Source organism: Pomacea canaliculata, linkage group LG3, assembly GCF_003073045.1.
Source record: "Pomacea canaliculata isolate SZHN2017 linkage group LG3, ASM307304v1, whole genome shotgun sequence".
In the NCBI taxonomy this organism is placed as follows: domain Eukaryota; kingdom Metazoa; phylum Mollusca; class Gastropoda; order Architaenioglossa; family Ampullariidae; genus Pomacea; species Pomacea canaliculata.
The window spans coordinates 36,939,500-36,965,257 of record NC_037592.1 but is presented as its reverse complement, the minus strand read 5'-3'; the positions used below and the strand labels follow the sequence as shown (position 1 = coordinate 36,965,257).

The following is a 25,758-nucleotide window of genomic DNA, read 5'->3' as shown; positions in this document are numbered from 1 at the left end:
CAGGCTTCTGATGTTCTCGCAAGCAGATGCTCCAGTCTGTAAGTTCGACTGCTTGTGCTGGCATCACGTGATCACTGTGGGAGTTAAGAACTAGAGGAGAACAAAGTCTTATACTGAAATGGCTGTGCTATGACTACACAAGGTATCTTGCAGCCAATGGCATCCACAGACAGTTTCCACAACTTTGACTTATCCATCCAGCATCCTCTTAGTGACCATGAATGTTGGCAGGACATGGTGTGAAGTCAAAGGAACAGGGTGAGCACAGTGTGACATGTTGTAACTACAAGCAAACCAATTTTCTACAGACGAAATCCTAGCCTTGCCGATGATGGCTGCTGGTTCTGGAGCTGGAGGCGTCTCCCCTGGCACTGGAGCTCTTCAGGAAGTGGAGCGTGTACGCGAAGTCTTTCCGGAGACGTGGTTGTGGGCCAACGCAAGGACCAGGTGAAAGCCAAGACTACAAACCTCTCTTGTCCACTCACTTCTGTGGAGCGAGGTTGTGGGAAGGAGAACCGGGGCGGTTCGAGGCTTTGCTTGCTGCATTTTTTTTTTTTTGGCAGATGCTTATCAAAAACTCAGACTGCAGAAATTATTTTTCATTAGCAGCGTAGAAATTACAGATACTATTTTGTTTATTTCTGTTTTCCCCAGATCCTATTCGCTTCTTTGGTGGCTTCCGCCCAGGTATCAACCCCCTGAGACTAATGTCTGTCAGTAATGTGCAACCAGTCTTGCAAGCCAAGCCTTCAGTAGTGGAGTCAAGTGTGGGACAGCAGGACCTGCAGGAGGTGGAGCGAGTGAGGCTTTTGTTCCCAGAAACATGGCTGTGGACCAGTTCCTCTACTGGGTACAAATAACTCCTCCCCGCTTGGCTGGTCCTGTCTCTGCTGGCAACATCCTAGTCCATCTGCGATTAACACAGGCCTCGTGTGGTGGGGGAGGACGGGACGAGTTTGCTAATAGTCGCTTCTTGCTCGCAAGCATTCTCCATCCTGCTCCAACCTCATTCATCCACGGCGATGCTTTTATATGTTATCATACCCTGTAATAACGACTAACTTGAGACTTGCTACACCTGTCAGAAACCTGTAATTTCCGTAAATCTGTATAAGCTTGACCAAACTAATTGTGTATACACCGGGGCCATCACAAGTGAAGACGGCCTTCATTATTTGGAACTTACGTTTTTTTTCAGTTTTGTTTGCTTGTTTGTTTTTTGTCTTTTTTTTTTTTTGTTTGCTACAGGAATTTTTATATACTGAGGGCACGATCAGATTTTGGTCCCACATGTGAGCTCATTTCAGTGCGAAAATAAATGGGCATTTAACCCATGGGCGTCTCTAGGGGTTAGTGCTATGACAAACCACCATTTTGTCTTCTCTGCAGATATTCGCAGTGGATAGACAGAGACTACTTTTTGTATGGAGCAACGTTCTGGGAATCGTTAAATAATATTTTTGTTTATGTTAGGACACACATTCATTTATTGTATTTGATGAATCGTTTGTACGATTTATACCGGTAGATTATACTGTAGAATGCATATTACTTATCCTCGCTTTTTTGTGAAATCGTGATCTGTCCAGAGATTAGCTTTGGTCTGACTATAGGAGGACTGTTTTCTTTTTGTTTGTTATGCTCTGAAATCCTTAGAGGAAATGTTGTGATGAATCAGCAGCAAATCATGCGCTGAATGCAGTGTTAAACTATGATACAAAATTACACAGGTGTTGTCAAGATTTCACGTCCTAACTAGAAGCAAACCACTCTTCTACAGACGGATGTCCAATGTGCGAATTCTTGATACCGGGCATGGCTTTGCCTCCTGGAATGGCTGCTGGTTCTGGACTGGTTCTGGCAGTGTTATCTCCTCTGACAAGGATGCTCTTCAGGAAGTGGAGCGTGTTCGTGACGTATTTCCGGAGACGTGGCTGTGGGCCAACGCAAGGACCAGGTGAAGGCCAACTGTCATGTTTCTACACACCACCCATGCGTCTGTCTTGTGTCTCCCCTGTGCCTCTGGGAAGTGTCGTTTCCCCGCTTGTGTTCGTCAACCGTTGTTCCCGTTGTTTTTAATTTGTGGACCAGGTGAAAGACAACGCTTCATTCAGTGTCCAACCTCCCTTCTCCACGTTTTTCTGTGCAGCTTATGAGCGAAACTGCAAAGAGGGAAGAGGTGAATGGGTGGGAGGGTAGAGTTACGGAAGTTCCTCTACCTTTCCTTGTCTCTGCTGCAAAGGGAGGCAAATCGGCCGAGGCTTGCCGAACCATCTTTCGCAGAAACCATTATTTTCTCCTTCCCAGATGTCACGCATGTTGTTTTTATTAATGTGTTCCTCAGATCCCATTCGCCTTCCGAGACTAAAGGCTTCGATGATGTCGCGACCGTTAATGTCAGAGGCACGCGCGCCAGCGGCACCGAGTTCTGAGCAGCAGGACCTGCAGAGTGGAGCGAGTGCGAGTCTCGTTCCCGGAAACATGGCTGTGGACCAGCGTCTCGCCTGGGTACAACAACTTCCGCACTTGCGCAGTTGAAATTTTTCGATACACCTCGTTATTATCGGCGATTTCATGCACTGGAAATGGCGCATGCGCACTCGCTCCTCGGACTGAGCTTCTAGCAGTAACACTCAACTACTCACACATAATAGCCATAACAAGCAGTTCATGTCGTTGGTCGTGGTACTTTTTTTTTCGCTTTTAAATATTTCCGACTAACACGTGTGTATACTAACTTTGTTGACGATGATGTCGTCACAGAGGTGAATGTTTCAACGCTGTAACAACTGTAACCTAGGCTGTCATGGGTGTGCTGCTTTTTTTGAAGTTTTCACACTGCGTTCATCTATATTTTTGTTCTAACACTACTAATTCTTATCAACAGCCTACCTCCGTGTGTTGTTTATCATGTGTTGCACGTGGCTGAGGTTTTCGTGCTCGCTAACGTGCACGTGCATGATTCTAGACATACGGGTATTTTGTGACGTTTTCAGCAGCACGTGAGGCTTTTCAACATTAATCAGCTTCCTTGCTTATCTCAGACCCTCACAGGCTAGGTTGCCAGAACTTTCACGGCGAATCGTTCTGTATATGAGGCTAGCTCTGCGCTCGACGTCTGGTAGCTTTGAGCATCCGGGAGATTCTGCTTCAGCTTTTTATTTCTCCAGCTTTCTGTGACAAATGACAGCAATCTATTAGTCAAGACTACATCTTGCTCTGATAGAATAATAGATATTTATATTGACGACGCGATCATCTTTTCCATTCATTCCTTTTTCTTTTTTTGTTTTTCCTCGTTCCTTCCATTTTGTTTTATAAATCGTGGTAACTTTATTTTTCTTCCCAAAGAATTAACGAAAAGAGCTCTAGTATATTTTTGGAATAAGATATGCTTATTAATAAGTTGTAAAACAAGACTTGTAATAAGTACACAATGAAAGCTTGTCACTTTTACAAAACTGTCACTTTCATTAGTCATATAATTTTAAAACGTTTTCCTGCTTGCACTTCACATCTGAAAAACATTCCGTACAGATGTCTTGCATTCAAAAATTTAAATCAATGCCTACAATGTACAAGTTCTATGACAAACTTTTTAGCTAGATTGCAGTATAGCCAAGTCTCAAGAAAAGTAATGGGAGCTTCTAGAAACAGCCAAACCTACAGGACCTCGGCGTGAAGTCACGTGGTCACAGCCTTAATAGTAGATATTAATAATAGATAACAGTTATTCTAATTTGACCAATAGTTTTGTCTTCATTGTAGAATGTATATGATCAGAAGGCCCCATCATTATGAATAATCAGCACTCCACTTAGTTTTGCTGGATCGCTGTAAGGACATCCAATATCTTGTGGACAGACCGCCTGTACCCTGAATAATATTAGGCTTTCAATGTCTGGAATAAACTGGAAACTATTAAAATTATTGAGTGGATAAAACAATATAAAACATACGCACGCAAGATAAGTACAAGCTGACATGTTCTAACGAGAAGTAACCCAATCTTCTACAGACGGATGTCCCATGTGCGACTTCCCCCTGGATATGGCGTTTGGAGCCATGGGTGGTGCTGGTGGTCCTGGTGCTGGTATTGGAGTCGGGGCTGGTACCGGTGGGGCTGTCACTCCTGACACGGGTGCTCTTCAGGAAGTGGAGCACATTCGTGACGTGTTTCCGGAGACGTGGCTGTGGGCCAACGCAAGGACCAGGTGACGGCCCCTGTCTGTTTGTTGCTGTTCGCCGCTCATGTGATCCTTGCAGGTCCTGGGTAGTCGTCTGCATCCCTGCTTGACCTTTGTCAACTAATCGAAGTGTTCATTGCAGGGCTAAGCAGCGTTCGTTCTCTGGAATCAGTTTCAGAAGAGGAAAATTTCTGCGATATTGTTGTCATCAGATGGTCATCGGGCTTCCTCACAGCTCATTGGGTCGATTTTAATGTTCAAATGTACTCCAAGACGAGTATAGGTAGAGAAGGACATTGACATCTTTATTATAAATCCTGCTTTTACTGACCATAATTTTTCGTGAGTTTTGTTCACCGAGGTTGAATACAAAACATTATTCCTATGTTAAAATATACTCGAGTTAAGGTATAATTTCCATGACATATTTATATAAAGTACAGTAGTTGTTTCTTTATTTAAAATTATGTAAATTAGTAAATAACTATTTAAAGGTCACACAGTTTATGACTTTAGCCGCCAGCAAAGCTAGTGTCAGATCTCAAGAACAGGACTAGAAACTTCGGAAATTAAAAAGATCACGTGGTCTCCGCGTAAAGCTGTCATAGACCTAGTAATGTTTCTATATCTCATTTTAATGTCTCTGAATCCCTCGTACTACGTGGTGGATAAGCTGACCCCCAAGGACTCTGCTCGTCTTCAACCATCTTCTGATCACCTTTCCTGAAATCTTAGGAAAACAAACTTCTGATCGGTGGGATAAACTATCCCTTCATTGAAAAAGAGTCCTGGCATTTTTATCCCAAGATAATAATTTTCACTGTTCGGTCAGAATCGGAAACTGTTGATTTTTGTGACACGTGTAAACATGCAAACCGATCGAAAGTGTACCGAGGCGGGATGATTAGAAGCTGCCACATTCTAACAAGTCAACAAATCTTCCACAGACGGCTGCCCAGGCTGCCTGTTCAAGGGTCAAGGAGAGATTTTGCAACTCTTCAGTGGTGCCGGTGCCGGCAGTGTTGTCTCCCCTGACCGGGTTCTCTCCAGGAAGTGGAACACATTCGTGACGTGTTTCCGGAGACTTGGCTGTGGGCAAACACAAGGACCAGGTGACGGCCCACATCATTCTATGTTGCTTTATCCTGCTTCTGCCCCTGCATTGTGTCCAGCTGGATCCCCTGCTCCTGTGTCCCTGGCATGTGATGGATAGTCTGCTGTCCTCTTTGTGCTTCTTCCAATTCTTTTCCTGGTATCAGTAGAAAAGATGAAAATGTTCTAATCTTGAAGACATACAATCATTAATCATGCTTGTCCTATGACAGGAACAATGTCTGGCATTAGTAATCCTCTCGCCTCAAACTGCAGGGTCCTCAGTCCTGTCTAACCCTAGGACAGGAACCATGTCTGACACCTGTTTTCTGGACAAATTTGTATGAAGTGCTTTACTTGTTAAGTATTTACTGAAGTCGTCCATAATCGGTTGACTCTCCACGTTAAAAGCTAATACTAAGCAATGTTCTCGTTGTGATTAGAATCATTATTATTGGTACTTCTCTAAACTTAACTTCAGCCTCCAACGATATTTCCGCCAAATCTCTGGAAACATCTGGAAGGCGAAAACTGGGAAGATTTTTTTGTAAGTGTGAACATGCAAACGACTGTGTACCAGAGCTGGATGAACACAAGCTGTGTGTTTTAATCAGAAGTAAACCAATGTTCTACAGACACTGCCCAATGTGCGATTTCAACGGTCCAATGCCTCCGGGATTCGCGATGCCGGATGGTCACGGGACTGGAGGTGTTGTCTCCCCTGACACAGGTGCTCTTCAGGAAGTAGAGCATGTACGTGACGTGTTTCCGGAAACATGGCTGTGGGCCACCACAAGGACCAGGTGACGACCCACATCTAAATTATGTTTTTATTCAACCCACAAGCGTTTGCAGTTTGTGTCGCCTGGATTCTTTTGCCCCGGGGTCCCTGGCAGGTGAATAGGTAGTCTGAAGTCCTGTGTGAGCTTCGTCAACTGTCGCTAACGCCTCTGCCCTGCTCTTAGTATAAATTTTAAAGAAAAAAAAACCAAATCTTGGAAATTTCTTTAATTGGTACGGTTCATTAGAAAAATTAAGGAGTTTTCAAACCACTTTGGACATTTCATTGGAGATAAATAAGAGTGAGGTTATAATAACTTTCTTCCTTGGAGCTTCTTTCAATTTTTAGTTCCGCGCTTAAAGAATGAAGTATTGTCTCTCACTTATCACATAGACATGAAGTGGTTTTTTCACTTAGCAAACCAAACCGCTTATAATCCTACCTTGCGTGTTTCCACTCGCTTCTACGGAAATCTGCATACTTTCATGCTCGCTCCCACATCGCTTTTCCTATCACCAGATCATCAATGGTGATGTGAACCTATCAGAGTAGCATTTCACTACCCAGCTATGCCAGGCTACGTTTGCAATTCTTTCCCTTACCCGTGCATCAAACCAGCAGTCATCCTTGAGAGAAAGAATGAAAAGGAAGGCAAAGACCTTATCAAATATATTTCAACATTTACTTGTTCTTTTGATGACAAACAGAGCTTTTTTTATTTGAAACGGCAGCCTAACGAGGTGCACTGTTATGTGGCCAAAGGGTTACTTTTGCCACTTGCGAATATAAGTCCACCGTTTTCTTGGCAGCTTTGAGGTTTTTGAGATTAGAAAAATTTAATACTTTCTTGACAGGTAGCCCGACTCGCAGTATTCAAAATTTCATCAAAAACTGTTGTCTTTTTCCTCCATTAATGTCTTCTTTACCGGCAAATTGTCGTTGCATTGCCATCGATCTTCGCTCGCTGTTCCCGAAAGAAAACGTGGCATTTACTCTACACTTACTCTACACGTTTTGGTAATAACACGTGTTTTGTCAATCAAATTCAAAATCTGAGACTGAAGGACATAAAATCCTATAATATTTCTCGTTAGTCGAACATGGAAAAGCCATGATGCGAGTGATAGAGACTAGGGTCACTAGGCCTATGATACAGTCACACGGTCTTTAACAGACGGATGCCCCATGTGCCGAATCCCAATGGCAGAAGCGGGAGGAATATTCCACGGCGGAATGGCAACTGGTGGGGCTGTTGTCCCTGACAACGGGGCTCTTCAAGAAGTGGAGCACGTGCGCGCGCTTTTCCCGGAAACGTGGCTGTGGACGCATGCGCAGACCAGGTGACATGAGAAAACATCTGTTTATCCTTATGCTTACTGTTTTGGGCGATTCTGTGCAGTCAATAATGTAGAAAAAATATCCTCACATTAGGAACAGGTCAGTCTGGTTACGGTTAAACGGTGTCTCTACTCAGGTGGTAGTAATTGTCTTCTTCCTCAACCTTTCTGAGAAATACTTTGTGAGATTCGGTGCTCCATGTTGTTACCTCACCGCCTTGCGATCCTTCAATGGCTGGTATACCTTCATTCCTCAAGTAGTTTACAGCGAGCCTTAAGGTCCACCTTTTTCAAGTATCCCCAGCAGCTTGTGGCCCCTTGTGCTCCGTTACCTCCCCCCAGCCCTTACCTCCCACCTTCCAAGTTTTTGTGTACATTTATTTTTTATTGCACGATGTGTTACTAAACCCACTCACTCATTTATTCTGTCAGAACGCATTCAACTCACTAGGAGGCAGGATTATAAATGTACTTCTATTATTATCTCATAGTGTTGATATGCCAGCCTTATTTTAGCATCCTATGTAACTTCTGCAAAACCTGGGAAATTCTAACAGGTTCTAAAAGTGATTCGCAGTAAATTAGGAATAAGAGAAAAGGTGAAATCGTAATTTTATAAAGATTTTTTTAGAATGGGTATGTAGCTAATGAGAGAATAACGACTAAGAAAACATCAATGGATGTTGTACAGAGGAAAAGTGTGTATGTGAGAGAGAGAGAGAGAGAAAGGAGCAATAATGTAACAGGAAGCAACAGGATGAGTTACCTTCCTGCTAACCTAGGAAGAGAGAAAAGATAGCACTTTTAGAGAATCTGATTTTATCTGAGAAGAATCTTCTGATTTACCGAACAGCTCCTGTTCTTTTTTTAAACAACGAGTACAATTTTGATATAACTATAGAGGTTGCCCAGTAGTATAGTGGTTATGTCATCACTGCAGAGAAAGGCCCAGGTTCAAATCTCTTCTTGGGGACACACCTGTTCGGGTGGGCTGGTCGTCGGGTTTTTTTTTTCGGGTACTCCGGTTTTTCTCTCTCTCTCTACCCTCATAGTGCGAAAGCCTCTCATGAACTTTCCTTCGGAAGCAACGAACCAATATATAATTGTGTAATTATGTGAGTTACAATATTATAATCAACATTATTTCATGGCACATTATTTATTGAGCTAACAAAAGGCAAAAAATAAAAACATAATAGTTCCGAGGTATACAATGCTAATACATAATAGTATGTCATTTATATCACTGAACCTGACAAATTGAAGTTTTAATTCAAACTTTCCACGAGTAGGAATGTAAACACCGCGGACCTCGATTTCTCGTGAAATCTATTTCAAACTTGAAAGGAAACAAAACATAAAATGTCTTCGAGACTGGTAGATATTAAAAAAAACTTTGATATGTAAACATTGTGACGATTAAGTCGTCGTGCTGCTGATGGAGTCCTCTAACGTCTTCAACAGACAACCGTTGCCCGTTTTGTCAGTTCGCGCTCCCTGGCGCTGGCGGCGTGGAGGATGGGATGGTTGCCATGGCGCCTCTAAAAGCTGTGTTTGTACCTGGTCTAGCCACACAAGCACCTGCTCTAGAAGAGCCAGCTCTACAGGAAGTGGAACACGTGCGGGCAGCCTTTCCGGAAACGTGGCTGTGGTCACGTGCTGAGACCAGGTGACGTGAGCGAAGTCTCGTCCTTAGCCTAATGCTTTGTCTCGGTGCAGAGGGCGCGTGACGTCACATGTAGAACGCTTACAGCAGATCTAGCAAGGCTGAGGTGATCACAGTCGGGGCTTCGTGGTTTCAGTGTTAGAGATAGGACCGAAGTCTAGGCAGGATAGCCACAACCCGATCCCCTAAAGAAATCAGCAGCTTGAATGATTCTCCGTGTCGTGGGCAAGCATTGCGAGTATCTTGGCGCTCCTATGCCTGTCCCAGATCCCCGCCCTGTGCACCACGGCTTTTTCATGCCCTCCATCAACCTCGAGGACTTGGCTGCCTTCCAGAACCTGCTGCACGTGACGTCGGCTCCTGCGGAAGCGGGCACTGAGCAGGACCAACTGCAGGAAGTGGACCACGTGAGGGCGCTGTTTCCGGAGACGTGGCTGTGGACCAGTATGGCAGCTGGGTACTGACAACCATGTGATGGAGCGCGTACCCGAGTGGCGAGGGGGGCGGACAACCGCGTTTTCGGGGACATGGTGCCCTGTGTGCATGCGTGCGTGCGTGCTTCGCTGTGTAATAGAAAAAGTGCGTCGAACACCTGTGTGTGAGAGAGACAGAGATTTTTTTGTATCTGTTGCTTCATACAAAAAGAACATGACTTTTTGAGCGGGTACCGGTGTGGGGGCATATTTTAATATCCTCACCCACTCCTGGACAAAAGGGTGGGGGTAAGAAGAGAGAGGGGGTAGGTGGGAAATCCTGCGCTAGACTGTTTTCAATGTTGCTTGACATCAAAATGCTTAATCCGCTTGACATTTAACCCTCCATCCTCCTGGGCTGATGCCTTCTCACAAAAGTCTGGCTTCACGCTTGGTCCTGCTTGTGTTTCACACTTTGCTTAAAGCTTTTGTGCTTGCGTCAGCTTCCTTTTTTGTATGTCTTATTTATAAAGTTTGTTTACTGTTTGGTATCTTTATACAGAAAATATTCTGTTACTAATGGACTATAATTATACATCATCTGAATGCATAAGCACTTTTAGATATAGAAATACTCCATAAAATGCCTACAGTTCTTAATGAACTCTACTTAGAACCAAATGTGTTAATGATACATTATTTTTTAAGAAACAAGAATCTCGAAAGTCAACTGATAAAAGTAAAGCAACACAAGATAAATGTTGATGTTATACTATTTTAACATTCAGCCAATTTCTTCTTCGAAAACGTAGCGTGTACACGCATGTCTTCAGTACATTATGAAGAAAAATTAGTCTTTTATTACATAAGTAAAATTACCTGTGATTGTGAAATTATATGCCACAATAATAGCCTTACTCAATCACTGATACCAGCCATATATGCGTGTGTATGTGTGTGTGTATGTGTGCGTGCGTGAACTTCACTGTCCCGCCCTCCCAGTGCTGACGGCACGGCCACACTCAACACCACGGTGCCGGACACCATCACCTCCTGGATCATCTCCTCCTTCGCCGTCAGCCCCACAGCCGGGCTGGGTGTGGCCAGCACCACTGCTAAGGTTCGTTTATCATTGACTCCCACACCTGATATTGCTGCATGCTCTGACTGACACCATGTCGTCAACACAATGATTGCTCTCTGATATCCGTTACTGAAAATTTGAAAAGTTAAAGGTTAACCCGAGCGCAAAATTATTTTCAAGTAAGGGAGATAATTCTTTCAAGATACGATAACGCCCTGTTTCTGTTTGTGAGGTACGAGACTTTGAACAAATGAGACCTCATTATTCACAATGTCACAAAAGTATCTCGTTAGTCAGAGTTTCTAGAAGCAAGTTACTATTACAGACTTTGCTTCGTTCGCTACGTTTCTTGTATTAAAAAGCGAGACACACAGAGGGTCATCACGCAAACATTGCCAATGTAAACTGTTAGTTACAATCACTGTGATCAGTCACCTGATATTTTCTCCCCCAGCTGCGTGTTTTCCGCCCGTTCTTCGTGTCCTTGAACTTACCGTACTCAGTCACCCGTGGCGAGCAGGTCGTCGTGCAAGCGATCGTCTTCAACTACATGGATCAGGACATGGATGTGAGTGACGATTTTATATCGTTTAACCTCCCTACTGCAAATTTTAATTGAGTTTATGAGGTTTTTTTATATTGTAAGGTCCTAAGATTTCGTGAGTTCTGTATGGTGGAACATTTAAAAAAAATGTGCTTCTTGTTACTGTGTGTACACCAACAAGACAACTCAGGACTTCAGCTGTGACAGTTAGTGGACTGCAGTAAGAGAGAGTTAGAAGGATTTTACTGAGATCGAGCTGCGGTTTTGTAACAGGTACGAGTGACATTGGGACAATCACAGGACTTCTTCAATCTGATCATCGACGACAGCGGCAATGAAGATATGCGTCACGAGGACCAGGCCTTCACAGTTCGCGTGAGTTTCGGGAAAACATGATGATATTGTTTGTGTGATGCTTGTTAGTGTGTGAGAGACTGACAGCTTTCACATCACTGCCTACAAAGCAAATTAACCACATGCTTAATTATCTTCAAGGATTCGCTGTTATTGTCTGTAAATATAGCAACTTAAGGCTGCGCATCTTTCTCCCCCAGACCACACACACACACATAGACGACACACGTACAATGACTACGACCGATGATGATACGGAAAATAACACAGAATGATGACTGATCAGGTTGCGGCCGGACAAGGCAAGTCTGTCTACTTCCCCATTGTGCCTGCAATCATCGGCTACCTCGACCTCGTCGTGTCCGCCCAGTCCACCCGTGCTGCAGACGCCGTCCGCAGACAACTTCTGGTGAAGGTGAGTTCCTTCCCCTACCTCACCTCAACCACCAGCTTGGCACAATGACTGAACGAAACCAGCGAAGAAAAAAAAGGTAGCATCTTCTTCACTAAGCAGAAATCAGGTGGAAGGGACTACTTTCTGTCAGCAGTCGACCTGCATTGTTTTGTCAAATCAGTTTGCCATGCCATGGCCTGGGTAAGAATTATGTAAACGCAACAAGCGACAGTCCACCGAGAATCTTTTGATCATCTGTCTTTGTTAGTTAATCAGCATTGTAACGCTCGACTAAACACAGCTATTTGATTTCATCTTTAATTTCAGCTGGTTTCCTGTTCACAGCCTTTTATTTTAAACTCTTCAATTAATTGGTTTTCCAGGCCGAGGGCGTGCCCAAACAGATCAACATGGCAGTTCTGGTGGACCTGAAGACCAACCACTCTTTCTCCAAAACCGTCCCCATCTCCCTCCCTCCCAACATTGTGGCCGACTCCAAGCGTGCACGTGTCACCGCCATCGGTCAGTGCTGCAGCGACATCTAGCGCATACGCCAGTCTTCACACGTGTCTCGCGCACACATTACAAATAAATTCTTCATAAGTTTTCCTCAGTCTCTCTTACATTTTTTTATCTGATTTTCTTTTTCTTTTTTTTTTTTTTTACAAATCAAAACGATACACACGTTACTTTATAAAATGTTTTACTCCAGTTTCAACTTTTTGTACACAGTGTGGTCTCTCGCCTTTACACTTTTTTTTCAAGGTAAGTTAGTTTAGAAAGAGAAATACCTGTTCGAAACTTTTCCTTGGTGCAGGTGACCTGATGGGCCCGAGTGTCAACGGCCTGGACAAGCTGCTGACCATGCCCACGGGATGCGGCGAGCAGAACATGATCGGCATGGCCCCCGATGTCTTCGTCTACTCCTACCTGTCGGCTACACACCAGCTCAGCTCCGACATCCAGGAGAAAGCCATCAAATACATGGAACAAGGTGAGTCTGGGGATCGTAGCATCCCGCTGGTCTTGTTTACACACGACAAACGTTCGTTTTCTCGTTCAGTGGCCGAGGTTATAGCACTGTGCCTTCTCTTCTCCTGTAGCTTTTTTCCAGAAAGAGTGAAATCAGATTGTTAACATCTTGTCTGTATTCTTGCAAAGCTTGCTTGTTCACTGGGTAAATAACTCATTGTCCCGTTTCCTAGGTTACCAGCGGGAGCTGACATACCAACACAAAGATGGTTCATTCAGCGCTTTTGGAGACCAGGACAGTTCCGGCAGCATGTGGTAAGATTTGAGACCTTCCGGTGTTTTTGTTGTTGTTGTTTTTGTTTTGTTTTGTTGTTTAGTTTTATAGTCAGGAGGATGAAGGTGACAGTGAGGGAATTCGTATGATTTTCATAGCCGTTGATTAATACCCGTCTTCGACATGGCGACACGGAGATGCAGACTTATTTAAGTTCTACATATCTCGACATGTCTGAAACCAGACTCAAGGCATTTGTTGCCAGGATTTTTCTGTTGGTAAGCTCAGGGTATTTTTCTGTTGGTAGGCTCACGGCATTTGTGGCCAAATCCTTCCACCAGGCACGCGCTTACATCTTCATCGACGACAAGGTGCTGGACCGCGCCATCAAGTGGATGGTGGAGCGACAAGCTGCGGATGGTTCTTTCCCAGAACCCGGCCGTGTTATCCACACCGACATGCAGGTGAGAGAGTTGAACATTTCAACAGAAAACGCAGTCATCTAATGCTGAAAAATATTTTTCTTTCAATCATTCTTGGGTGTTTTTGTATCATCCCTGATCGGTGAATGTTTCAGGGAGGCTCTGGCAGTGGCCCTGGCCTGACCGCCTTTGTACTCATCTCCCTGCTGGAGAACAACGACCTACCTCCTGTGAGTGATTTCTTTTATTGAAAGCTTGTGAAAAACTGCTTGTGTTTGTTCCTATTTCACAGCTATTATGTTTTCTCTAGAGTTCTCGAAGTTTCAATGACACGACTGAATTCTTATTAATTCAAACCGAGTGAACGAAAAGGATGACACCCCATGAGATGCTAACTTCCAAGCTCAGGAAACGTCTTGAGTTCACCATTCACTGGAGCATTTCGTGTGTGCAGGCCGTGAACAGCCTGATTGAAGGGGCAAAGTTGAAGGCCATTTCTTATTTGAAGCAAAACCTCCACACCATCACAGACGACTACCTGCTGGCCATGACCACCTACGCCCTGACCCTTGCTCGCGATCCCAGTGCTGAAACGGCCTTCACCCGTCTTCCAGGAGCACGCCATTGTCAAGGGTGGGTGATGGCCGAGTGTGGATTGTCACTGTCTTGTAGACCAACAACACAACACACACACACCATTCACTGGCATCACGTATATGCTCATGGATAAATAAATATGAATTCCGTAGTGGGTAGAATGAAAAGGACGATTAGTGGATCTCCTGGTGGAAGAATAACCGGGATGTCTACTATACTGCCTCATCTTAGGAATTGAAGTCCTTGTAACTGACAGTTTGAAGTCTTATGATTATTTATTATGTTGTCATAATTTTTGCTTGCTTAAACATTATTTGTGCGAAATCACGTGACATTTTTCGCTCATTTACTTGTGATTTTTTCTTCTTTTTTTTCTTTATTTATCTTTTATTTGATTGCTTGTGAATTAGAGGGCATGAAGTACTGGCACAAGGAGACAGGCACGAGTACAAGCACCACCCGGTACTGGCAGAACCCTCAGGCAGCTCCCGGGACGTGGAGATGACAGCCTACGCCCTGCTGAGCTTCGCGGCTTCCAACAAGTTCGTCGAGGGTCTTCGATGTCATGAAGTGGGTCGCCTCCCAGCGCAACCCCAATGGTGGCTACTCTTCCACTCAGGTCTGTTTGGGTGGCGCCGAGTGCACTGACCTGCTAACAGGGTTATATTATATTCAGAAAGAGCGAATCTTTTATCAAGATTTTAGCTGACAATGAAGGTTAGGGATGAACTACCGAGTCTGTGCACCCAGCCCCAGGACACCCTTGATGTCGGCCTGACTGACTTTCAGTTTTCTTCTAATTAGGTTCATGTTATTTTGTGTTGTTATCTTGAGTTCTGATTTTCGTTACTGATCTGTTAGTACGTCTTTTGAAGTAGCTTGTACATTAACGAAGAAGCCTCTTGTTACATGCTTAATGACAACCATTCCGGCATTATACTGAGCTCAATCTCAAAACTGTTAACTAAATTTTTTTTATTTTGGATAAGTTACATTAAAATCTCAAATAGAAAGCAGGAAACGGTTCGACCCTACAGTAAATAATGTTTAATGACATTTAAACTGCAAGACTTCATCTTGACTTTCAAGAGGGGGATGTTTGTAAAAGTCTGCGGGCAAATTGCAGGACACCATCCTGGCCCTACAGGCCCTGTCCGAGTTTGCTCGTCTGGCCTACTCCAACTCCTTCAACGTGGAGGTAGCAGTGCTGGCCAACGGTTTCTCTCGCAACTTCTCCATCAGCCAGACCAATGCCCTCGTCCTGCAGAGCGCCGATGTCAGTCTACTGTCTACACTTTCTCTGTTGTTGTTGTTGTTGTTGTTGTTGTTGTTGTTGTTGTTGTTTGTTGTTGTTGTTGTTGTAATTATTATTATGCTGCAGTGAACGCGCCAGATACTCATTATTTTGATTTCTATTGACTTCGTACAAAAACATTCAAGATGCCTCCTGATGTCATCACCACTTCAAAATGCATCTCTACACTTTTTCTATTGTGATATGAATCAGTAGACTGACAATATTTATTCAGTTGCTGTGATGAGTTACTGGTTATGTGTTTGTTATGATTGTAACAATGTGTATCAACTATCTGACTGTCTTCCTGTTTCCCCACCCAACCCCAAAAGATGGCTGTTGAATAATTGCATGCCTTTTGCAGCTTCCCTCGATCCCCAGTGAAGTAACCGTGGAAGCTACAGGATCTGGCTTGGCCCTTGTGGAGGTGGGTATCTGATCACAGAAAATAGCCTTTAACCTTTCTAACAACGATCAAGTGTCTCGTCATGGAGAAAATTAATAGCTGGTGTGTGATTTCTTACACAGATGCATAAGTAGGGTTAGCATGCATCGTGTAAAAATGTTCCCATAGAACTACAGGTAAAGTCAGAGTGAGCTTCTGTGTTGTCCTGGTCTCCGCCATCCTGTGTCTCTGACTCCAGAGACGCCAGACGCAATGTGACTATGGAGGCGGCGGAGACTGGGCACAATGGCCATCAACACATCTTGCTATTTGCCCTTTATTTCACCGGACACATGCTTCCAACTTTCAAACTTCAATGGTTTGTTTACAGATCGCAGTGTTCATCAACGTGGAGGCCGAGGTTGAGGAGCCGAAGTTCGAGATGACAGTGAAGCTGGTGGAAGACACCATCAACCTTCTGCGGCTGGAGACATGCGCCAGGTAGGCGAGTGACGTCATTGGTGGTTGGGAGAAAAAGAGATAGGCCGCGAGACTCGGGTGGAACCTATTATTAGAAAAATTCTCTCTTAGCGCAAAAGATTTGAGGGAACGGAATCAGGGTTCCCAGTAGTGCAGTGGTGAAGACACTCACTTTTCACCATTAAAGTGAAAGGCACTGTGTTCGGATCTCGTCTCGAGACAATCTCTGTATGTGTCGCCTGTTCACATGGCTGACCGTTCGGGGTTTTCTCCGGGTACTCCAGTTTCCTTTCTTCCTCTCCTTCATATGTTAAAACACTTTCCCGCTAAGTAAACCAAGTGCTGCTGCTGCTGACGATGATGATGATTGTCTCAGGTGGCTGGCGAGCGGGAAGAGTGGCATGGCTGTACAGGAGGTGGGTGTGCCCTCGGGTTTTGAGATCGACAAGGACACGTTGAAGTCGGCCACAGCCATCAAGCGCACGGAGACTCAGGACAGCAAGCTGGTCCTCTACTTCGACGAGGTGAGCGCTTGCGAGGCTGTAGAGTTGCCTTCACTTTTGCTGGACCTTGTGTAGGAAGGCGGGGAAAGACCTTACTTGCAGAAAGGCTGCAATTAATTTTCAGCTGCTTTAAAACTTTCTGTGGTAACGTTGTTTGAGATTTGGAGTTTTACCCATATAAAACCCTCTGTAATCAATCATGCCCCCCCCCCTTTATTAATGACTGGAGAACTCTGTGGTGTTCACTTGTGTTATGACTGGAGTCCACTGTCATCTGATCATCATGTCATCATGTCTTGCTCGTGCAGATCGGCACTACACCTGTGTGCGTGACCATGAACGCTGTGAGGACTGGCATGGTGGCCAAGTCCAAGCCCGTGGCCGTGAGGGTGTATGACTACTACGAACCTGGTCAGTGCGTCTTCTCGTCCAGCGGTTGTGTCTCGTGCCGTTTGTGCTAAGGGAGGGAAAGCTGGGAGATACCGTGTTGTTATGATGATGTTGGACATGGTGATAGGGAATGGTTTACTTGGTTAAAATCCAAATGGCGGTCATGTTGATGGGTGGTGGTTGAGAGGGGAGGGGTAACGTTCGTCTTAGTCGTGGAGGTTATAGAAATAGGAGGATGGATGTTTTGGTTTATTTTCGACCATGAATTCGTTGGTTGGGTGGGTCGGTGGGTGGTGGGTGGTTGGTATTTTATAGTTGCATGGCGGGATGATGATGATGATGATGATTGATGATTAGATGATTGATTGATTGATTGATTGATTGATTGATTGATTGATTGATTGATTGATTGGATGATGATGATGATGATGATGATGATGATGATGATGATGATGATGATGAACAGGTAACCAAGCAACGGCTTTCTACGAATCTATCCGTCTGAAGAGCTCCTCTGTGTGCGACGTCTGCCAGGAATGCAGCTGCCCGGTACGTGTTCACTAGTCAAGAGATGAGAGAAGATATAAATAAGAATGAGATTATTACAAATGTATAACACGTGTCCTTTTCCTAACCACATGTGTACGTGAGAGAGTGTCTGCACACGCTCCTTCAATTCTGTGTGTGTGTGTGTGTGTTGTGTGTCTGTTTGTGTGTGTCTACTTATATTGCTCGTGCTTTTATGTCACAGGCATCCAGACGCCGATAAGGTGGAAGCCCTGCGAGGTGCAGAACTACGATCCACTCTGTGGAAATGTCAATTTAATGTCAATGTGTGTTCGTGTGTCAATCGCTCTTGTAAAAGAAGAAAGAATAAACTGTCAATAAATAAAAAAATTGTCGGTGTTGTATGTTACTTTGTCATGTCCGGAGTCTGAACAAAGGTCATTTTCCATGTCTGGAATACTGCTTTTACAGGGAGCATTTTGCCCATTTCTATATTTCTATCTTTGATTTTTCTTGTCCTTCTATTTCTTTTTTCTTTGTTGCTCTTTTTTTTTCCTTCTTTAATTTTTCTTTTCTTCGTTCTTTTTCTCTACTTTTTCTTCTTCTCTTTGTCGTTATCTTGCATTTTCATTTCTCTTTTTCGATTTACTTTTGTGCGTAAGTAAGAGAATGTGCTTGGTGCACTAAATGCTTGTTTTGTGGGAGTCTTCTTATAAATAAATAAAAAGAAATGTCACCATCCGGGAATGACAACCTGCATTTCCTCTCACGTTAAACATGCTCTTCTGTTGGTCCCAGCTAATCACAGGTAAACCCTGAACACGTCCCACTCACTGGCCCCACTTCCACAACTCCCACACGGAGATAATAATTATTGTTCATGCTCACCTTCGAGACAAAGCAACGGACGAAGTGTCTCTTCAAGATAGGGGTGGGTGAAGGAAGGCAGTTGGTGCTATTTATAGCGAATGACTGACCGGGCGACCAGCGGGTGACACGGGTGGCGACAATGCTGCGATAAGGCGAGAGCACGTGACGGCACGCTCAGGTAGCAAACCTTTGATCTTCCCATCAGCAGCCGTCACATGAGGCAAGGGACAATAATCCTGGACTAGGAGAACACGTTTTGCGTGCTACCACCATCATCTCTTGACACTACAGCCACCCAGACGTAGGATGGACGACGGCAACGATGACAACGAGAGGTCGCCGTTGCTGGCCGGACCTGACCAAGTCAGTCACCCTGAAGACACCAAGGGGTAAGACAAACACACACACACACTGAGAAGTGAACTGAGATGTTCTAAGGACGCTGAACCCAAACTATTTTTTAACGGAAGTGACGACATGTTATCATGGTTATCTTGTTTCCATATCATCTTGTTAAGTGTAAGCTGCGCGTTTTTTTTTACCAAATTTTGCACTTGGATGTTGCGCCTTATATTTAAATGGATTAGGAAAGGGGACTCGTAATGAAATCGTCAAAAGATTGTGGTTTCAGATTAGCAAAGTTCAATTAAAAAATAAAATCTTAAACATCTGTCTGTATATTCTGGAGTTCAAAGTGTAAAGTTTTACATAGACGAAAGAAAAGATGCCTATAAATCAAGCCCGGAAAAAAATTCTACATGCATCCAAGATATCTTCATTCTTTGTGTACAGTAAATGTTCTTAACCTTCTTTTCTTAGCGATAACACCACCTATAGGACTACCCCACCCCACCTTGTTTTTTTCCCCCTTTTTTTTTTTTCTTTGGTAAAGCGCCATGCGATGGAGTTATATAAGTGTTAACTTTGTTGTTGTTATTATTTTTTAACGCTACTCGCTTACATAAAACAGAGATACTGTCGAGATTTTACTGTATGTGAAAGCAAGTGGAGTCTAGTAACGGATGGTCAGTTGAATTGGCGGATATCCGCAGGTCGGTCCACGTGACACTAGACGTGAAAATACACCTTGATGGCTATCGCAGTCGCTGGAACTCGATCCGTGTCATGTACCTGACGATGTTCATCAGTGCCGTCACCTTCACCATCACCATGTCGACCATCTGGCCCTACCTCCAAGTGGTGAGCAACGCTTACATTATCTAAACTGTTCGTCAAACATTTTCTCTCGCTTACTGTTTTATCATTTTCTTTGAATATTTTCTTCATCGCATGCATTTCTTTCTGACATGCGCACAGATGGACGCCTCTGCCACCCCCAGTCTGCTAGGTTGGGTGGTGGCAGCCTTCAGCCTGGGGCAGCTGGTGGCCTCCCCCATCTTTCGGCCTGTGGTCCACCAAACGCAGATCCTCGCGGGAACCGTTGGGTGTGTCGCTGCTGCTGCAGGTGGGCGCAAACGTCTTCTACGCCTACGTGCCGAGTGTGGATGGTGACCGCGGCCTTTACCTGGCGGCGGCGCGCTGCCTCATGGGATTTGCTTCAGGTGAGGGAGAAGTAGTCAGTTTGTGAAAACTTGAAGTCGCCAGATTCGAAAAGAATTTCAACATACAGTCTTTACAACAGAGTTCATAGCGCATGTTGTTGCTATGCTTGAAGTGACACTTACTACCTGACGAGTTACACCATACAGGCGACGCTTACTGTGACGTACTGCTCCATTCACGTGACGTGCTTGTCACCCAGGTAACGCTTACGTAGTGACTACTACTGCACCATTCAGATGACCTTTGTGGAGTGATGTACTACATCCATATTGGTGACGTTTGACGGTGTGACGTATTGCTCCGTGCAGGTAACGCTGCAGTCGTCCGGGCCTATGTGTCAGGGGCTACAACTCTGAGTGAACGCACCGCCGCTATGGCTAACGTGAGCATCTTTCAGTCCATGGGCTTCATTCTCGGACCAGGTGAGAGCCTGCCACACAACGTTTCTGCCCTCGACATTATTTTAAATTACTTCGCTTTCTCCTTTTATTCTAGTTTTTGGACAGGAGTATCCAACCGTTAAAATATTTGTTGTAGCCTGGAGTTTATTGCACTTGACAAAAAGTTCGAGGCTCGCCTTGGCCTGAATCAAGAAAACTTTTTCCCGCTCACTCAGTACTTGAGTGTCAGGGAATTGATATGAATTATCAGAGAATGCCAGCCGTACTATCAACATAATCGGTTGAACTGGCGTAGCAAGATCTCTAATATCAGCTCTGAAGTAATGGCCATAAAGAAGGAAAGAAAGTAGACGAAGCTGAAGCAGATTAAACCACAGAGAGTGGTGCTATAGGAGAGTTTTACTGAGGGCTTAGAAAACAAACAATGAGGTAAAAAGGAACTAAACAAGCTACCATCATTTGTATTGTTAATGCTGAATGATGTACATGCCAGTGATTGGTGTTGCCATGTCACAATCCATGTGCCATAGTATTGCAGACGGCCTTGGTGTCGATTGGATACCCGGGACCCGTAGAAACCACTTGGCTTCACCTGGACATGTACACAACACCTGCATTCTTGAGCGGCCTTTTGGCTTCTCATTAATCTGGTGCTGCTCGTCCTGGTGTTCCGTGAGCACGTCGTGCAGGAGCACGTCATCGTCAACGACATTCAGTCAGGTAATGGACGGCTTTGTCTCCCTTCATGCCTGTGGTCTTCTCCCTTCACTCCTAAATGATATTTCGTGTCCCTCCACTCCTGCATGCTAGTTCGATCGTCTCCCTTTTAAATCAAGTCTTTTTGCGCTTGCATGCTAGGTTTCCTCCCTTTGTTCCTGAATGCTGCATTACGTTTCTGTGCCCCTGCATGCTAGGTTGTCTCCCTTCGTTTTCGGATGTTCTCACATCTGTTCGCCGATGTACGCCATGTCTTTACTAAACTGATTATAAAAGACGTTTCCACTTGCAAACAATACGTTACAATCAAAAATGTTCTCTGTTGTCTGCTTGGCTCTTGTCTCAGCCACAATTTTTATTTTATTTGGCTCCTTGTAGTCAATGCAGAGGTCGCTAGCGACACGGGCCCTCCAGACTACGTGGCCGTTTACGTGTACCATAGTCCTTTTCTTCGTTGTCTTCTTCGTCTTCACCATCTTCGAGACGTAAGAGAGAGTGAACACACCTTGACAGACATGTCTTCACCGTATCGTCCTGTCTCTATAACATGTAAAACAAGACTGCACCGTGAAAAGATTCACGATTTAAAATATAAATAAAGCAGCGCTAAAGCTTGTTGGTTTAGATAAAATATATTTACTATCCTAGGTTTACCTTCGGGAAAATGTCATGATAAACAGACCTTTAGATATATATATGCTTTCATGGTAGGTTGACCTTTAAAGAATAGGCTGTCGTGACTGGTTGACCGTTAGAGAATAAGCTGTCATGAGAGGCTTGAAGTGGTCAGCAAATATAAACAGGATAAAAACTGCATCCCATGCTACATATCCACACAGCAGAGACTGTTATTTCATTTCTATTTTCGAGAGCAGACAACAGTCTGTGTGGATGTTTGAAGGAAGTATATAAATAAAAAATGTGTCCGCCACTAAGGACTACATTCGTCATTCAATCTTCCAGTTTCTCTGTGCAGGATTGCCACCCCACTGGGGATGGATATGTACGGGTGGAGTAAGCCTCAGGCATCCTTGTACATGGGTATCGTGCTTGCAGGGGCTGGAATCCTTGCCATAGTGGTTTTTCTCGTAGTAAAACTACTGGCTAAGCGGTAAGTATAACATGAGACTAGTTTATTTCGGTTTAATCTGATTTTCTTTTTTGAGAATTTGGTTATGTATAACAACAAGTTTATTATTAAACGCTCTATACCAGAACATTATTGTTATCATCATTATCACCTTCATCATCATAGCTTTTATTACTCTGTTGTTGTGAGTTTTAAATGGAAAATGTAGATACATTAGTAAGAAAAAATCTGTTGAAACATATTTTACATATACATAGAAGCCATTAAGTTTCCCTCACTTATTTACTTTCTCTCAGAGACTCAGTGACCCTGACCTGTGTACATATATGCGACTTAGAAGAGCAGACGACATTTCTTCTGTAGATTCGTGGCAGACGCCAGACGACGACCACGACGACACATTTAACAGTCGATTTGCGCTGACCATTCGCTAACTTACACAACTGTTTTTTTCTGTCTAGGTTTGACAGTCGACTCCTGTTAATCGCCGGCTACGTGTTCTGCTTCGTTGGATTTTTCATCTTTTTACCGTGGGGACACAAACTTCCAGTTATGGGCTATGCAGGTGAGTAACTACACTGGTAGCACGCACATAATCACACTGTTTGCACTTTATTCTCTGATTAACGATCAACATGGCTATTCCACAGAAACAATTACATGTCATCAAACTGTGTGTGTGCGCGCTCACCTAAATGTCTGTGGTGTTGTGCAGACATTGTGACTCCGTTTCGACCAAACATCACCCACACAACCATGGCGTTGTCACCTCGTGACCTCACCCACTTCCTGCCCAGTCGTGTTGCCAACGGTAACGAAATCGCAGCGCCACTTACGTCCGATCTACGATACACTCAGGACTTCCGAAGTGACCCTACCTCCCTCCTAGATGTCACCACCTCGACAACCACCAACGTCACAGCAGCACCGGAGGGGTGTCCATGGTCCTTTGCCTGGTGCGGGCAGGTGCCGCAGGTTCGGCTCCAGCAGTTCCTGGGTGGGACCGTGGCCATAGCCATTGGCTATCCTGTCTGCAATGTGATGACGTATACTCTCTTCTCGAAGGTTCTTGGTCCACAGCCACAGGTAAGCCCACAGCTAGCTTCACCCAGGATGATCACTTCCACCAGCTTTCCAGTTGTCAACGTTCTACCTATAATTTCATTTGTGTCGAGTTTGTTCAAGCATGTCCTCATTGAACTCTTGATGTCCTTTTCCTAACTTCTGTTCATAAGAGTCGATTTTAATTCCCCGTGTCGATAAACAGCTGTCATTCATCTTAACAAAAAGATGTGAGTGGTTAGGTGTGTCTAACTGTGCGTTCAGCCTACAACTGTGCCGATGTTTTGTGGCAGGGACTGTGGATGGGGTATCTGACCGCCACTGGCAGCCTGGCCCGCACCCTGGGGCCCATCTTCGTGTCGCAGATATACGACGCCTACGGACCACGAGTGACGTTCGCGTCTGCGTGCGCGGTGTTGCTGCTGACAGTCGGTCTCTGTCTCCTGTCCTACCGTCGTCTGCTGCCGTTCAGCGACACACCATACCGCCGTCGCCCTGACGACGAATATACGTAGCCTTCCTGGGCATCAAACTGTGCAAAATAAACAGCCATCTTGCTTTCTACACACATGTTTATGTCTGCACACGTAACAATGTTCTGACACGTAACCAGTTTTACCGGTGAAGTTTGTGAAGGAAAGTTTAAAAGATTTTGAGATTTCCGGTCGTGTGGAAGATGCGACTAAAAGTATGAAGTTAAGGGTAGTTTGCGCGACTAGAAGTATGAAGTAAATGGTTGGTACTGTACGTAGGAATGCGCGCGCATGCGATGTTTTCAAGACAACTGCGTGACGTCACATGTCGGTTGCTGATTGGGCTGCGGCCCTTCAGTGACGTCAGAAATATGAAATGAGTTCGGATAATCTTGTAACACCAGTATAAATGTGTATGTGTGTATACCAGTGTAAGCATGTAAATTTTGACAGCAAAACAAAACGACAGCTTACGTCCAGCACTTTGATAGTCATACGGGGACACAATGGTTGTGCTAAAAAAAAAAAAAAACCGGAACATTTGGCTGGTTTGAAAATATATCCTCTTTGTGACAACATAGATCAGGTGTATATTTCTGTGACCTGTTAATATCAGCACTGCACTAAAAATCTTGTAGCTTATCGCCAAATTTTTGCGCTGATTGTCACAATCCATCAAACTTTTGATCAGGTCGGGATATGCCTTATTCACTGGAAATGAGATTTCAGTATAAAACAATCTTGGAGACAACGACAGATGGACAGAAAAAAAGAAAAACTCCTTTAACTAAGAAGTTTTTATTTGAAGACATTAGCTGTCATGGCAGAAGCAAAGTACCCCCTCCCCAAACAGCCCTCCCAGAGACATAAAGCCTATACATCACAGACCTGAAAAAAGGAGATGAAGAAACCCCATGAATAAGCTGTATGTTGTGTTCCAAAATGGAACTTTAGAAACACAGATATTAGCAAATATAAAAGCATCCCTTCCTAGTAAAGCCTCAAGTTGAACCTAAGTCACTCATTTACAGGTAAAGGGAGGAAAGAGGCATGGAATGAAGCATCTTGTGGCAGACCACATAAACTCTGGGACTAACGCATGGACGGCAAAGAAAAGCATTCACTAAGAGATAATGTTCTGATAAACAGATCTAGATGTTATTTCACAATTACAACAAAGTATTTACAAATATAAATATTTTTTAAAAATACAAAGAAAACAGATGGTATTAGTCCCATGCAGAAAACCTGGTGACTCTACATACCACAAAAGTGTTCATTAGAGAAAATGCTATAATTAAAGAGAATAAAAATGCTTGTAAAAAAAATCCTCTATCATGAGATCGCTTTGCTCACAATCTGCAATTGCATGTGAATGCCATCATAGAAACTCGTCAAACAGAAGAGCTAAAAAAAAAAAAAACCAGACTTACATTTTATTTAAAAGGAAAGCCTGTATATTCTACATCCCATTCATTTGTTGGTCCTTTTTCATTCACTTTAGATGTTGCTGTCCTTGATAAGTTGCTGTCTGTCAATATCTTGTTTTTGTTTGCACGCCCCTCCGCCCTTACTGTTCAGCCTACTCTTATTGTAATGTTCATGAGTAATCTAGAGATAGTGAAAGTTCTCACTGTAGTTTTTTCCTGCTAAGAAGCTAGACATGTGACCTTTCTTAGTAAGCATGAATTTTTGGACATTATGATGATTAAAACGATATGTTTGTATTCTGTGATATGTTGTACTTGCCCTTATTTTCATCTAATTTGCAGTTCAATGTATACAGACATTTTTTAAAAAGTCCTGATTAAAAGAAGATTAAAATGTTTAAAGAACAGGTGCTGTTGAGTTAATTTTCAGGCTCACCTTCGTAACTTTGCATTAAAATGCCATTTGGAAGCTTGTG

The 25,758-nt window shown here is 44.0% G+C and overlaps 2 protein-coding genes across 2 annotated transcripts in view; both read left to right on the top strand.

The window, feature by feature from the left end:
• Positions 1-18,070, top strand: part of LOC112559657 (CD109 antigen-like) — a 36,039-nt gene extending 17,969 nt beyond the window's left edge. The window contains 22 exon segments of the mRNA XM_025230992.1: positions 655-850; positions 1,781-1,957; positions 10,479-10,596; positions 11,015-11,128; positions 11,378-11,479; positions 11,745-11,873; positions 12,236-12,374; positions 12,670-12,846; positions 13,058-13,139; positions 13,406-13,562; positions 13,676-13,750; positions 13,975-14,157; positions 14,530-14,605; positions 14,608-14,675; positions 14,677-14,736; positions 15,244-15,393; positions 15,776-15,838; positions 16,188-16,297; positions 16,653-16,800; positions 17,088-17,190; positions 17,636-17,718; positions 17,921-18,070. Of these exon segments, the coding sequence (XP_025086777.1) occupies positions 655-850; positions 1,781-1,957; positions 10,479-10,596; positions 11,015-11,128; positions 11,378-11,479; positions 11,745-11,873; positions 12,236-12,374; positions 12,670-12,846; positions 13,058-13,139; positions 13,406-13,562; positions 13,676-13,750; positions 13,975-14,157; positions 14,530-14,605; positions 14,608-14,675; positions 14,677-14,736; positions 15,244-15,393; positions 15,776-15,838; positions 16,188-16,297; positions 16,653-16,800; positions 17,088-17,190; positions 17,636-17,718; positions 17,921-17,938 (2,528 nt within the window). The 3' untranslated portion in view covers positions 17,939-18,070.
• A 380-nt stretch (positions 18,071-18,450) lies between these two features.
• Positions 18,451-25,275, top strand: LOC112559706 (major facilitator superfamily domain-containing protein 8-like). Its single transcript, XM_025231045.1, is given in 11 exon segments — positions 18,451-18,935; positions 19,599-19,746; positions 19,864-19,944; positions 19,946-20,108; positions 20,418-20,531; positions 21,049-21,230; positions 21,606-21,712; positions 22,204-22,338; positions 22,779-22,882; positions 23,033-23,403; positions 23,673-25,275. Coding segments are annotated over 11 exon segments (1,710 nt in total). The 5' UTR covers positions 18,451-18,852; the 3' UTR covers positions 23,895-25,275.
• The last annotated feature ends 483 nt before the right edge of the window (positions 25,276-25,758 follow it).